Source organism: Bos mutus, chromosome 13 (genome assembly GCF_027580195.1).
Source record: "Bos mutus isolate GX-2022 chromosome 13, NWIPB_WYAK_1.1, whole genome shotgun sequence".
Taxonomy (NCBI): Eukaryota; Metazoa; Chordata; class Mammalia; order Artiodactyla; family Bovidae; genus Bos; species Bos mutus.
In genome coordinates, this window is record NC_091629.1 from 79,622,383 (window position 1) to 79,637,045 (window position 14,663).

General features: G+C 43.3%; 1 protein-coding gene across 9 annotated transcripts in view; it reads right to left on the bottom strand.

The window, feature by feature from the left end:
* Positions 1-14,663, bottom strand: part of PLCB4 (phospholipase C beta 4) — a 483,912-nt gene that overhangs the window by 147,941 nt on the left and 321,308 nt on the right. For all 9 annotated transcript variants that reach the window (XM_070381997.1, XM_070381991.1, XM_070381995.1 and 6 more), the window contains 2 exons: positions 13,540-13,599; positions 11,958-12,101 (listed from right to left, as the gene is read on the bottom strand). In XM_070381997.1, coding sequence (XP_070238098.1) covers positions 11,958-12,101; positions 13,540-13,599 — 204 coding nt within the window. The remainder of the gene's footprint in view (positions 1-11,957; positions 12,102-13,539; positions 13,600-14,663) is intronic.

A 14,663-nucleotide genomic window follows, 5' to 3' on the forward strand; every position in this document is an offset into this window, starting at 1 on the left:
GACACAATGGAGTGACTAACACTTTCACTTTTACATTAAATTCTACTGGCATGAGCCCAACTTAATATAAGAGAAAATTGTGTGCACATTAAAAAGACACATTAGAGTGAGTATGGGGGTTGTAAATTGGGGGAAGGGGGGCACTCCTTAAGTGGACATGGGTCTTTCTTTGAGGGGTATGCCGCTGTAGAACTAGATGCGGTCATGGTTGCACAGCACTGATACACTGTGCTCAGTCACCGAGTCACGTCTGACTCTTTGTGACCCCACGAACAACAGCCCGCCAGGCTCCTCTGTCCATGGGGTTCTCCAGGCGAGAAGACTGGAGTGGGTTGCCATTTTCTTCTCCAGGTGATGTACTAAATGGCACTAAAATGTTCACTTAAAACAGTTAATTTCTTGTGAATATCACTTGCATTCACTTGTGACAGGTCTCACTGGAGGCTTCTTTCTCACTTTGCTCCCCCTGTGACCCCAAGGAAACCTTCTTGATGAAAGCAACAAGGCGCCTGAGAACCACAGTGAAACCTCTTCCAGCTCCAGGGCTGGGTTCCTGCACATGCATTTTGGTAAGGAGTTTTACTAAGAAAAATAACACTAAAACCCCACATTTGATGATTTAAGAAACTGGGGCAGGGATGTTTAAAAAAATAAAGATAGTCGCCTTTGGAAAGTTAAGGGGTGTAGAGATGGGGAACACAGAGACAGGAGGTCAGGGCCAGCCTGCAGATGAGCAGCCAGTGAGCTCCTTCACACCGTGTGACCACTGCAAGTCCGGGACACTCACATCCCTCAGAGAACGTATTCTAAATTCACTGTCTCTTCCTCTCTTGCCCCAAAGTAACTGGGCCCTCAATTTCTGATGATCTTAGCAGCATGCTCTCAGTTAATCAGATTTAAAATCTCCAATTTCACCTGGAACAGTCTCTTGATTTCACACGTTTCTCAAGTCTTCCTCCTTGTGTAACTGCTGAAGGCAAAAACAACTTATTTCCTTGTATCCTACCTCCGCAGAGCTGGCCCTCTGATGTCTGCTGATGTGGAACCCACAGATTTGAGGGTCAACAGTACAATGTTATTTTATACAAGGGACTTGCATCTGTGGATTTTGGTATATTCAGGGGTTGGGGGGGGCGGTTCCTAGATCCATTTCCCTGTGGATATGGAGGTACAACTGTACTTCTCAAACTTCAATGTGTAAAGGAAGCACCTAGAGATCTTGTGCAAATGCAGACTCTGATTCAGCAGGTCTGAGGATAAGCCTGAGACCCTACATTTCTAAGTTCCCAGGTGATGATGACCCTGCTGGTCCAGACCTCACTTTAAGCAGCAGTGCTCTGAGCCTGATGTTATTACCGCATTACCTTCCCTGCCAAGGCAGGAGACATAAAAGATTCGGGTTCAGTCCCTAGGTTGAGAAGATCCCCTGAAGGAGGAAATAGTAATGCACTCCAGTATCCTTGCCTGGAAAATCCCATGGACAGAGGAGCCTGGCAGGCTACAGTCCATGGGGTTGCAAGGAGTCAGACAGGACTGAGCAACTAAAATAATCATCTTTTTAGAAGGTCAAGATCATGTTGCATCCTTCCTACAACTCAAGCCATGACCTTCTGTTACATCCAAAGAATCTTCAGTTTAGACACAGGGATCCAAGCAACTAATTAGTACCCTCCTTGGCATCTAGTACACGTTTTTGTTTTGTAAAGAAATTCCATGTCTTTATAGGGGAAAGTAACTTCAAGGGTCATTCACTATAACTCTCTTCTTTTAAAAATGAGGATAAGAAAGCCCATGTAGAAGAAATGATTTGCCCACATTTATAATTCATCAAAAAATAATTCTAGGATGAACAGCTGAATGAAGGAAGGAAAAAAGACACAAAGAGCATCTTCACTTAAATGTCAGTGAGGTAAACATATTATGCAAACATTAGCATTCACTTTAGTGCAAGTTCATCCATGCTGCATGCCGGCCGTTGTCTCGAGCTGAGGTTCCAAATGATCCACAGAGAAGTTTGCTATTCGACACGCACAGCGCTAACAAAAATGAATATATTTGTCAACATTTTAACATCAGGAAATTTCATGTAAAAAATCCAGATGTCCAGTATCTCATGGAAAAAACACCACCAACAACCATCTAGCAACCTCTGGGCCATGTTCTGATGGTTGGAAAACTGGCAAGAGGTAAGTGCCCCCAGATGGGGTATGTACCCCTCACTTTGCTACGTTCTATTCCATCCCTGTCTGTCTCCCAGCACCTTTCCATTACTCACATCATCTCCCTAGCTCCCGTAGGCATCTGGGTCAGCAACTTCTGGTCTAAAGGAACTAATTTTTGATAATACAGAGATAAAGAAATAATTTCAGAGTGCAAAGAGCACCACCATGGGTCAGACAGTAAGTCCTGGATCCTGGGACAGACAGTCTGGCAAGAGGAGCATGAGAACTGCTGGAGAAAGGGAGGGCAAAGATGACAGGTGGCCACGGAGGCCCCCAGGACAAGTGTTACCCACTCCACATGCACTGATGCATACTACCCTCCCAAGGCTCAGAATTTCATGGTCTCCACATTCAACCCAGCTATTAAGCAAATGAGCCCCACTTTCTTTTTGGCAAGAAGAAAACACCTAGGTGAGATGGGGACACTTAAAGCTCACAAATACGCATCCACCCATTTGCTCCAATTCACAGCTTGTCCTTAAGAAAACTTTTTACTGCACCTTGCTGATTTGCTTCCCATGAATTCGGGATGGTTTAAAGAAAAAATAAAACAAAAGCACGCCAACAGTCACTCTTGGAAACACGAAACACACACACACGCTCACATACACGCACCCCATCCCAAACTTGAGCCTCAAAAAACCATGAGACAATGTGGTGAAGAACTTAAATCAATTAGTATATTGGGGCTTGGACGATGGATAGGAAATGCAGATTTACAACTGAGCTCCTTTAGCATTCAGCAGGCATCGGCTCAGGTGAGCCTAGGCAGCAAACCAGTAAATGTAAGTTCCTCAAACTAGTAAATGCAAGTTCCTCAAGGCTGCTCTGCAAGAGAAGCAGGAGAAACTCCTTACAGAGCTTTTCTGCAGGGCAGCAGCTCTAACCTTGAGCTCCTCAACTTGAGCACTAGGGCAGAGCCTAAGATCTCACATCTTGGATTAAGTTCCCAGGTACCGCTGAAGCTGCTGGTCAGGGACCACACTTTGAGAACCACTGGATAGCTAACACAATTAAAACTACACTTCAAGAAATAGCTTTTTCCCACCTAGGGTCACAGAAATAAATTCATTTTAATCATGCTTTTTGTATTAGTGAATTCTAACCATTTCTGATAAGGCCACAGGAATCAGTAGGTCCACAGATTCACCTGCCTGCTGCAGTCAATTAATTTGATAAAAACTTGTTTGGGTTCAAAGTGGCTAAAATATTTGGACTAAGTCCATTTGTATGCTAAGCAAATGGGGACTTAAACTTCATCCAGCATCAGAATCACCTGGGAGGCTAGTTAAAATATTACTGTAAAAATACTGAATCACGATGATGTGCCCTCAAATTAACATACCATTGTTTATCTTAATTGTTTATAACATTGTATATTAATATAACTGTTATATTAATCAGTTATACTTTGATTAACAAAAAGAGAAACAAAAACTGATAGCTGAGCTCCATTCTGAGAATTTCAGATTTATTAGGCTGGCCTAAGACCCAAGAATTTGCATTTTTAAGAAAGTCCCAGGTGAGGCTTCTGGTTAGATCCCTTTGAGTAGGTCAGTGCTTGCCTATGGGTAGAGGACCTAGTTGAAAGGAGGGGAGCTCTGCGTGAGTGCTAAGTCACTTCAGTGGTGTTTGTGACCCTTTGCAATTCGACCCTATGGACTGCAGTCCGCCAGGCTCCTCTGCCCATGGCATTCTCCAGGCAAGAATAACGGAGTGGGTTGCCACACCCTCCTCCAAGAGACCTTCCCGACCCAGGGATCGAACTCGAGTCTCTTTTGTCTCTGCCTTGGCACGTGGGCCCTTTACCACTAGCACCACCTGGAAATCTCAGGGGAGCTCTGCAGAGTGTGAGCAAAGCCATTAGCCAGCACTGACTAAATGTGAACTTGATTTTTCTTCCTTAACAAAACAAAGAATAAATCCCTTCTCCAAGAACTTTTGCAGTGATTCTTCCACTCAACATAATTTCAATTCAGCAGAGTGATTCTGACATTCAATCCAATTGACTAAAATACGATTTTATTACCTGTAATAAACTATCTGACCTTATCTTTTTTGTCTACAAGAAGAAGACACAACATTTTTGTAATTTACTTTCTACAGTATTCAATCATGGGTTTATTTGATGACTTGGTTACAAAGCATAATTTATGGAGTTTGCCAAATATTTACAACCTACAGAAAGTATGATGAGCAGTCTGGAAGTTGTCTAAACTCAAATCCAAATCTGTGCATTTTGAACTTCATAATAACAGCTTATTTTTGTAATCAAAATAAAATTCAACTTGGTATAAAATAACATATTTATTTGTGGAGATTTTCAAAGAGGGTTGCCTTTCAGTCTTATGAACAGTGACTGTGCTTGCAGTTTGCTCTGTAGCACCAGCTGGAACTAAATGAAAGACATCTGAACTCCCTTCAACACGCCAGAGACAAAATCTTCCCCCGCTAGTTGTATCCTAAGAGAGAAAAAATACATCAGAGAAACCAAATTTCTCTTCTAACTAAAGAAGTTTATTACAATATTTGGCATTTTTTGTAGGGTTTATGGGCTTCCCTGGTGGCTCAGACAGTAAAGAATCCACCTGCAACATGGGAGACCTGGGTTCGATCCCTGGGTTGGGAAGATCCCCTGGAGGAGTGAATGGCTACCCACTCCAGTATTCTTGCCTGGAGAATCCCTATGCATAGAAGAGCCTGGCGGGCTACAGTCCCCAGGGTCACAAAGAGTTGGACACAACTGAGCGACTAAGCACACAGCACAATAGGGTTTATCGTAAAACAGTGGCAGAGAGATGAGGAGGATTCAGAAAAAAGCTCTATTACATACAGTTTAGAAACAAAATGGGAAATATCTCCTCCATGCAATTGTTTTTACTTATAGATGTTTTAGGTTATGTGACCGATCAGACACACCTATTACCCAAAGGCATACCGGATTTGAGGAAAAAGTACCAGCAATTTGCTAGCAATTCCTTTTAACAGAAGACCTTTAAGGAGAGGAAATGAAAGCAGAGTTTTCTAACTGGAATGACAGGAAGGATTTAGGGAAGCAGAAAATAATGATCTCAATTGGAAAGAGGTCAAGACACTGGGGTTACAGCCTCCAGGCTTGTCATGGATCCTCAGCAACAGCCCCTTACATCCTGAAAAATGACTCTAAAAATAATGCCATGGAATCCCAGACATTTTGGATTACGATTGAATCACATTTTCTTGGTTTTCTTATCCAAACATCATTCTCCTAGCTTTTATTATAGCTAAACTGTAAAAAACTTTAAGGTTATCACCTAGGTTAGAGTTTATGGATTCAGACCATAAACCTCAATAAAATGAGGGCAAATGTATGGACACTGAGGGGGAAAGAGGGTGTGATGAACTGGGAGACAGGGAGTGACACATATACACTATAGATACTATGCATAAAATAGACAACCAATGAGAACCTGCTGTGCAGCTCAGAGAGCTCTGCTCAGTGCTCTGCAGTGACCCAGATGGGGAGGAAATCCAAGAAAGAGGGGATGTATGTGTGCATGCAGCTGATTCACTGTGCTGAACAGCGGGAACTAACACAACATTGTAAAGCAGCTATAGTCCAATACAAATTAAGGTTAATAATGAAAAAGAAAAAATAAATCATACCAAAAAAGACAAGCGAGAAGAGAAAAACAAACATCTTTCTCTCTGCGTCTGATTCCACTCCAGGAGGCTGCCACTGTTACATGTTTCTTTGTCATTCTGGAAATTATATATATATATATATATATATATATATATATATAAGATGGCTGGATGGCATCACTGACTTGATGCATGTGAGTCTCAGTGAACGCCGGGAGTTGGTGATGGACAGCGAGGCCTGGCGTGCTGCGATTCATGGGGTCAAAAAGAGTCGGACACGACTGAGCATCTGATCTGATATATATATCTCTAAAGGGACTTCCCTTGGGAGCAGGTTCAGTCCCTGGTTGGGGAGCTCAGATCCCACATGTCCCGTGGCCAACAAACCAAAACATAAAACTGAAGCAATACGGAAACAAATTCACTAGAGTTTAAAGATGGCCCACATAAAAACACTTTATATATACAAAACAACAAAACGCATGTACTGAGCACTGATTACATGTCAGGCGCTGAAGGTTCTAGATGCTAGGATGTAGCAGGGAATGGGAAGGCAATAACTGAACGTATGGCGTGTAAGTAGTGGTAAGCGCTACGAAGGAAAATAAAGCAGGACAAGGAGTTAGCATGTGCTGAGGGGAGATGCGGCAGGCAGCTAAGGTGAGGTTCCAGCAGAGAAATGTGAGGGAGGAAGCGCTGCATGTAACTGGGGAATCGCGTGTTCCAGGCAAAAGGAATTGTATGCACGGGCGAAGTTCCCGAGGCTGGAAGGAAATAGGGAGGGGGGTGGTAGCAGCCAGAGGAAGGGAGGTGAGAAGGGACTCTTTAAGGCCCCGTAAGCCTTGGAGGATTCTAAGCATCAGTGATGGGATCTGAATTACTTCCTAGAAACATCCTTCCAACTGCTATTTTGGGAACAGACTACAACAGGTAAGGTCAAGGCAGAGAATTAGGGGAGAAATGGTATTGAGTTGGAGAGCACTGCAGTGATGGTGATGGTAGAATCAGCTAGATTCTAGACACAGAGTGTTTGCTAACAGACCGATCAGGACACACGAGGAGAGTGTCCGTGGCCTCAGCAACCGGAAGGATGTGGCTGGAAGGTTTGATGTGGCCTTACGTTTAGGATCCTATCAGACATTTATTCCATAGGGGAGAAAGCTCTATAAAATTGAGCTCAAATCTTATTAAAGAGGTAGAGGGACTGCTGCTGCTGCTGCTACTAAGTTGCTTCGGTCGTGTCCGACCCTGTGTGACCCCACAGACGGCAGCCCACCAGGCTCCCCCGTCCCTGGGATTCTCCAGGCAAGAACACTGGAGTGGGTTGCCACTTCCTTCTCCAATGCGTGAAAGTGAAGTCGCTCAGTCATGTCTGACTCTTCGTGACCCCATGGACTGCAGCCCACCAGGCTCCTCCGTCCATGGGATTTTCCAGGCAAGAGTACTGGAGTGGGGTGCCATTGCCTTCTCCGGTAGAGGGACTAGGCAAGCTTATTTACTCTTTAAGCAGAGGGCATGGCTGAAGAAAAGACAAGATGAGCTATAAGGGTGTTTTTTATACAAGTGTCATCTTTTATCTCGAGAAGGCAACTTGGCAGCAGCATCTTTTATCTAAACAAGAAAATGCACCGTCATTTTCACTGTCTCGGGTACTGTGAAAATATTTTGTATTTATTTGAAACCTTAACTCTAGTAAAGTAAGACTTCACGTTAAATGTTATTGACTCTTAAAACACCCACTTGAAATAAGAAAAGATATCAGAGAAACCTTTTAGGACGTGGAGGAACAAGGAAGTAAGATGACTTTCACAGAGTCAGGCAAGGTCCCACATGGGAAAGCTGGTCCTCCGTCGACAGGACATGAATTGATGAATCCCATCTGCCTGGATTCAATGTTTGGTTAAGTGAATTTTTCAGAATCATTGGACTGTAAGTATCATACAAGCCCAGGAATTAAGAATAGACTCAAGAATCTCAAATAAATACTCCTAAGCAAGGTCTGTACTAGAAAGCCTCTTAAAACTTCTATATCACTGGGCAGACCAAGACTTGTCAGATGGCATAAAACAATCAAAACATTCTGACCACCCAGGGAATGGCTAATCCTCACAGTTAATAAGCTATTTTTCAACATTTTGTAAGTTTCTGCTCTCATCTTGCATGAGTACCATGAGTTATTTATGTTTATTTCTATACCTGTTTGTAATAAAAACTACATCAATCAGTAAAAAATGCTTGTGGAAGGAAAGAGGGTGGCTGGTTCTTTCAGTGAATACTTGGGAAGATTTCTTTAAAGGTAAGTTGAGAAGAATTTTTTCTCGAGTTCTATGTAAATGAGACAACTAAAAGATTAGGGAAAGAAGTTAGTCAATTGGAGGATTCTGTTCTTTAACTGCTCCAAGAATGTCTTTAAAGTCGACTCAGTTGTGTTTTAAAGAAACAAACTGGATATTTCAGACAATGCATTATGGGTGAAGTACAAGTGGAAAAAAAAAGGCTTCCCAGGTGGTGCTAGCGGTAAAGAATCTGCCTACCAATTCAGAGATGCAAGAGACAAAGGTTCTATCTTGGGTTCAGGAAAATCCCCTGGAGTAGGAAATGGCAACCCACTCTAGTATTCTTGCCTGGAAAATTCCATGGACAGAGGCGCCTGCTTGCCTACAGTCCATAGGGCCACAAAGAGTTGGACAAGCCTGAGCACACATGGCAAAAAATCCATCAACCACAACCAATAGACCCAAACTGAATGCAAAGATTTTGGCCCTAACATTAAAAGATTGGCCAACAACTACCAAATCTATATGTTTCAAGTTAGAATAGCGTCTTTGTGGAGTTCTGTCCCAGGCCACAGGTGTGAGGCCTTGCGCCAAGGCCACAGAAGTGGAGCCCAGAGCCAAGGGCACCTCTGAAGCTGACCGAGCCCCTTTGTAACCGTGGCCCCAAAGGCCCCCTGATCATCACCAACCAGCTTCCTGACACCAAATTCAGCAAAAATGCCACCCCATGATCACCCTATCATGCCTTAACCAGTCACCTAAAGCCAAGCCTCCAGCAGGAATCTGCTTTGTCTTGAGGCTATAAAAACCGGCTACTAACCCACGGAAAGTGTCGCCTCTCCCTGGTCCGTCAGCAGTCTGGCCTGCTGCACTCGCAGTGCCCACGCTATCTCTGCTCTGTGTTCTTAATAAACTCACTCCCTTCTGAAAGGCTCTGTGTCTGGAAATTCTTTTCCAACCCAAGCTCAGCCTGCCATAAGAGTGTTTAAGGTCTGTAAGTGTAATTTTTAAAAATGATGGTTTGCTTTAACTGACTTCTGTGATAACGTGAACAGAATATCGCTAGCTAAGAGCTGTTCTATGGTCCCATGATCCTGGGCTCCTAAGTTGTATTCATGTCAAAATGGTATGACCACAAAAAACCCCACATCTTATCTTTAAGTATAGACTTCTGCCCTGGAACACAGACTTATATATCACATATTTGTGACTATAGGGTTCAGACCATGGCTCTTAAGTAAAACAAGACTGCAGCAATCAAAGCATGGAAGTAAGGACATTTCGATTTACTGATCCGAGCCACCTTCCCAGGGCTGTACTTGCTCAGGGACGGGGTGGAGTTGACAGTATCACACAAGAAATCAGAAGGCTGAGTTTTAGGCTGGACTCTGGCCTAGCCTGCTGGGTAGACTCAGGCCAGTTCTTTTCACTTCTTGGCTTCCTCTTCTACATCTGAAAAATGCAGTGTCTCAGTTCCACCTCCAGCTCTGAAATTCTAGGACTCTGTGATCTGAACAGTGAATGTACACTGGGGGCTTTCGATGAGAAAGGCACAGGCACTTTCCACGTAATGCATCTTGTAACCTACATAGCAATCCTACGAGCAGGCACTGTGATGCTGTTCCATTCTGAGATGAAGCAGGTGAGGTTCAGCGAGGCCACTCTCGTGTCTTGGTCACTCAACTGGGAAGAGGAAGAGGCAGGATGTGCGGCCAGGCAACTTGTTCCCTATCCCAGATTCTTAAGGTCATATGAGTCATAGGGTTTCTTGTAATACGACAAGTTGACAAAAGACATGACACAGGTCTACAGAACTGTCATTTTGCAAAATTTCAAGCATCTAAATATCTGTCTGGTTAACAAGTCTTTCTCTTTCTGGGTGATCAGCATGGACTTCTGGGATTGAATGTTGCTATGGCAAATAGCAACCAGAAAGACCTTTGTAGCAAATAACATTAGCGTGCACTAGAAACAACGCTTGTTTAGATCAGCAGGGTTCAAGAAACCATCCAAATGGGTGTTGATCTGAGCACCGTAATGAAAGAACAATATTGAAAGCAACATCTGTTTTCCCAAAGCGAGGTGATCTGGAAAAGCAGCATAAAACCAACCAAGCCATGCAAGTACAGAAGCAAAGGCTCTCATGTCATATGAAACATCCATTCCTGCCTGGACCCAGAGCCACAGTTGGGAGCTTCTCAAACTTTACTGCACATATGAGTCACTGGGCAGGCAGAGGGGTGCGGAGGAGCTTGTTAGTAATGAAGATTCTGGATCTGTAGGTCTATGTGGGCCTGAGATTCTAATGTGCAGGGAGTTCCCACTGAGCGTGTGCAGCTAGAAAGTGGACCACACTTTGTGAGTGAGGGTGAAAGAGTCTCGACAGTCTCAGTATCTGTGAGGGTGAGTCTTGAAGGTCTCAGTATCTGTAGAACTCAATTCTGCACCCCTTGATTCTGGGTCCAGGGTAAAGTCTTCTCATCCCAGTTTCATCAAATAATCTTACCTGGATATTCCCTGAGGGCTCTAAAGTTCAATATTTCTAATGATGACCTTTCTCATTCAACCCTGTACTGAGCTTCTACTTGCAGGATCAATGGGAAAATAAAATGCCCACCTCCCAGTCTCCCAAACCCAGATCTCTGCCATGGAAGAGCAGAGGCCCAGGCCTCTTCACACATTTTATGCAAAGATAATGGTGCTCTGTCTACAGGTAATACTGCCTGAAGACAGACAATGTGCAGGAGAGTGAATGACATTCGAGGCTTTCTACTTTGGGCAATATTTCTTTAAGACTCACTTGCCAGGGCAATGGTAGGCTGCTTATGGTACTAAGATGGATCATAACCCAACACTTTCATAGCTTACAGGCAGGGTGGGTACAAATTATCTAGACGTGCACTAACAGGGTAGCCACAGCCATATGCAGCAACTGAGATGCAGTTCATCTGAACTGAAAACGCGTATTATATTTTGACAACTTTGTATGAACAGAAGAATCTAAAATATGTTAATTGATTATATAATGATTTCCTACTAAAATGACATATTGGGTTACAAAATGACATACCAGAATTTAAAAAGATACATGCATCCCTGTGTTCAGAGCAACATTGCTTACAACAGCCAAGACATGGAACCAATCTAAACACCCATTGACAGAGGAATGGATAAAGACGACATGGTACATTCATACAACGGACTACGACTCAGCCGTAAAAAAGAATGAAATAAGGCCATTTGCAGCAACATGGATGGGCTTAAGAGAGGATCACACTAAGTGAAGTAAGCCAGGCAGGGAAAGGTAAATGCCATATGGTATCACTTCTATGTGGAATATAAAATAACGAAATTAATTTTACCTCTGGCTACCAGGAAAAATTAAACTACATCTGTGGCTTGCATTATATTTCAGCTGGGTAGTGCTGATCTAACTCTTTGCTAGTCAAACTGTGGTTCTCAGACCAGTAGCATCAGCATCAACTGCGAGCTTGTTAGAAAGGGAGAATGTGTCCTCACCTCAGACCTACTGAATCAGAATCTGCATTTTTACTAAATCTCAGATGATTCTTGTGTACATTCTGGTTAGAGAGGTTCGTATAACATATCACAGTCAGTGTTCAGGCTGCTGGTATTCGTGAGTGACACGCTGAAAGGGTATTGCGCTTGCTGAATTTTTTAGGGCAACATTCTAACAAGCAATGGAAACTTTCTTTAAAATTTAAATTAAATTATACAATTCAAAATATATATCAAAATGACATTATACATGAAAAATTATGTGCACCACACATGTCCATATGGGAATGGAAGGAGGCTGTGTCACGGAGGATACCTTAGTTATTTCTGGATTTTCAGCCACCATGTACGTGAAACTGATGTTCACCAGATCTGCACCACTGCACACGCAAACTATCCGCCCTTCCAGATCATTTTCTGATTTGCCAAGAGCTTCAAGAGCAGCCAAAATTTTGGGATCCTATAGAGGTAGACAGATAGGAAAAAAAATACATTAGATCACAGAGCATAGAAAAAGAAACTACATTTGATGTAAAAACATCCAGTAAAGCAAATTCTTCATTCTATCTAAAAATGTCTAGATATCTAGTGTCATTCTAAAACTCATATAGGTAAAATCTATCACACTACACATTACTGGATCTCACCCGGTAAGAAAGGTATTATACAGTTATTGATTTAGAAGGTGGGGAGGCAGGGTCCTCCTTTCAATTGAGGGCTGTAGCTATCGAGGACGTGAACTATGGCAACAGGACTCAAAGGCTGTGCCTGAGACCTGACTGTCTGCAAAGGTCCAAGGGGTTTCTCACAGAGAACAGTTGTGGGGGATTCATGCACACACATGCAGGGCACTGCCACAGTCAGCAACCTCAAGTTGTTAAAAGTGAGATTGAGTCTTTCAAATAGCCTGGACACAAAGAATGAACACGTGCATCTCCAGGAGCCCTGGCTTCCTCATTTGGAATGAAAACTGTGTAAGTTTGCCCTAATTAGCAGATAAAATAGCGGCTTTGTCCTCTGAAAGAACTCAGGCGGAAATGCCAAGGTAGTTATACAGAGATTTTAAACTAACATTAAAGAGGGTCACTAACAGAAACCAAAAACAAAGTGAGGAACAATTATAATTTTGTTTTGAACATCTAAACATCTGCAAACCTGCAAGACTATTATGGAAAAGGGATACATGCCATGCTGGAATATTCTAGGGGAAAACCATCTTTTAAATTCCTAGCGCAAATAGCTTCTCATTCAAACAAATCAATCACTGTGAAGAGGCTTATTTATGTGCTCTGTCATTCTCTTTTCTCAGAGGCAAACTGAGCCTTCAAGGTGAGCCAGGGTCTGCGTGCACAGGTGCACAGACATGGAACTACCCGAGTCATCTAAATTTCCACATCAGCCATGGACCAGAAGTGACTCACTGTTTGCTGAAAAAGAAGGTGGGGACAGGGGGAAGGGGTACTTGCCAGATTAATTTCTGAGTTAAGGGAACAGTTTACTTCGATGCTCATATCACACAAGGGTCATAATTTTCAGAGGTTAATAACAATTTCTAATTAAACCCAATGCAACCCAAATCACCCAACCATTACAGATGAGATTTCTAAACTGTATCTGTTCTTCATTTGGGGGCAGTAATGGGCCTCCCCGGTGGCTCAGTGGTAAGGAATATGCCTGCAAGGCAGGAGACAAGGTTTGACCCCAGATCAGGAAGATCCCCTGGAGAAGGAAATGCAACCCGCTGCAGTACTCTTGCCTGGGAAATCCCATGGAAGAGTAGCCTGCTAGGCTACAGTCCTTGGGGTCACAAGAGGTGACACAAATGAGTGACTAAACAACAACAAAGGGGTTACACAACAGTCTGTGTCCAAAGAACAACAGACACCAAGCGTGGGTACCTTCGGTGTGGCTCCCAGCCGAACACTGTTGATGAGGGAGCATTCTAGCACTTGGCCTTCCTGCAAAGAGAGCACATAACACAGCAGTGAGTCTAAATTCTGCCAGACCTACAGCACAGACAGGTGATTTGCAAATGTTTGTGATGATGAAAGCAATGCTGATTCAAGTGAGGCAGAAGCAGGATTAAAAACAAGTAATAACAACAATAATAATTTTCAACAATCAAAAATAGTCAAGATATTTTCCAACCAAACTTTGGTCCATTCATGTGCATGAAGTAAAACCAATACACTGACACTGAGTTGTGGTGAAGGAAAGTGCAGTGTTTACTGTAAGGCTCTAGGCAGGGAGAATCGGTGGCTCTCGCTCTAAAACCCTCAACTCCCTAAAGCAAAGGGTTTCAGCAAAACAACTTCAAAGGGCAGCTGAGGCAGGGATATTGCAGGGTATACGATCAGCTAGTGCACAGTTCTCTGACTGGTTGATGGTGAGATAACATGGTTCACAGGGGTGGACATTATTAATCCTGAGGCTCCAGGAGGCTATGTCCTTATGGTCATCAAGCAATTAAATGCTTCCATTAGGTGGGGGGTTTAGGATCTGTGAAATAACTCAGGAAATGTGCATCAGATACGATCAAGGAACTTCAGAGAGGAGCTAAAGAGGCGGATATGGGGGAGGGGTCTGTTCTGGGAAGGCCCCATAGCATCCTGCCTGGTCTCAGAGACCCCAAACATTCCATTCCATATGTATATATATATACACACATATATATGTAGAATGCAACTCTGAATAAGTGCAAAATGTTACTTTTATATATTTAATATTGTGATTACTGCCATGTATATTCGGAGAAGGCAATGGCACCCTACTCCAGTACTCTTGCCTGGAAAATCCCATGGATGGAGGAGCCTGGTGGGCTACAGTCCATGGGGTCGCAAAGAGTCGGACATGACTGAGCGACTTCACTTTCACTTTTCACTTTCATGCATTGGAGAAGGAAATGGCAAGCCACTCCAGTGTTCTTGCCTTGAGAATCCCAGGGAGCCTGGTGGGCTGCCATCTATGGGGTCGCACAGAGTCGGAAACGACTGAAGCGACTTAGCAGCAGCAGCAGCAGCAG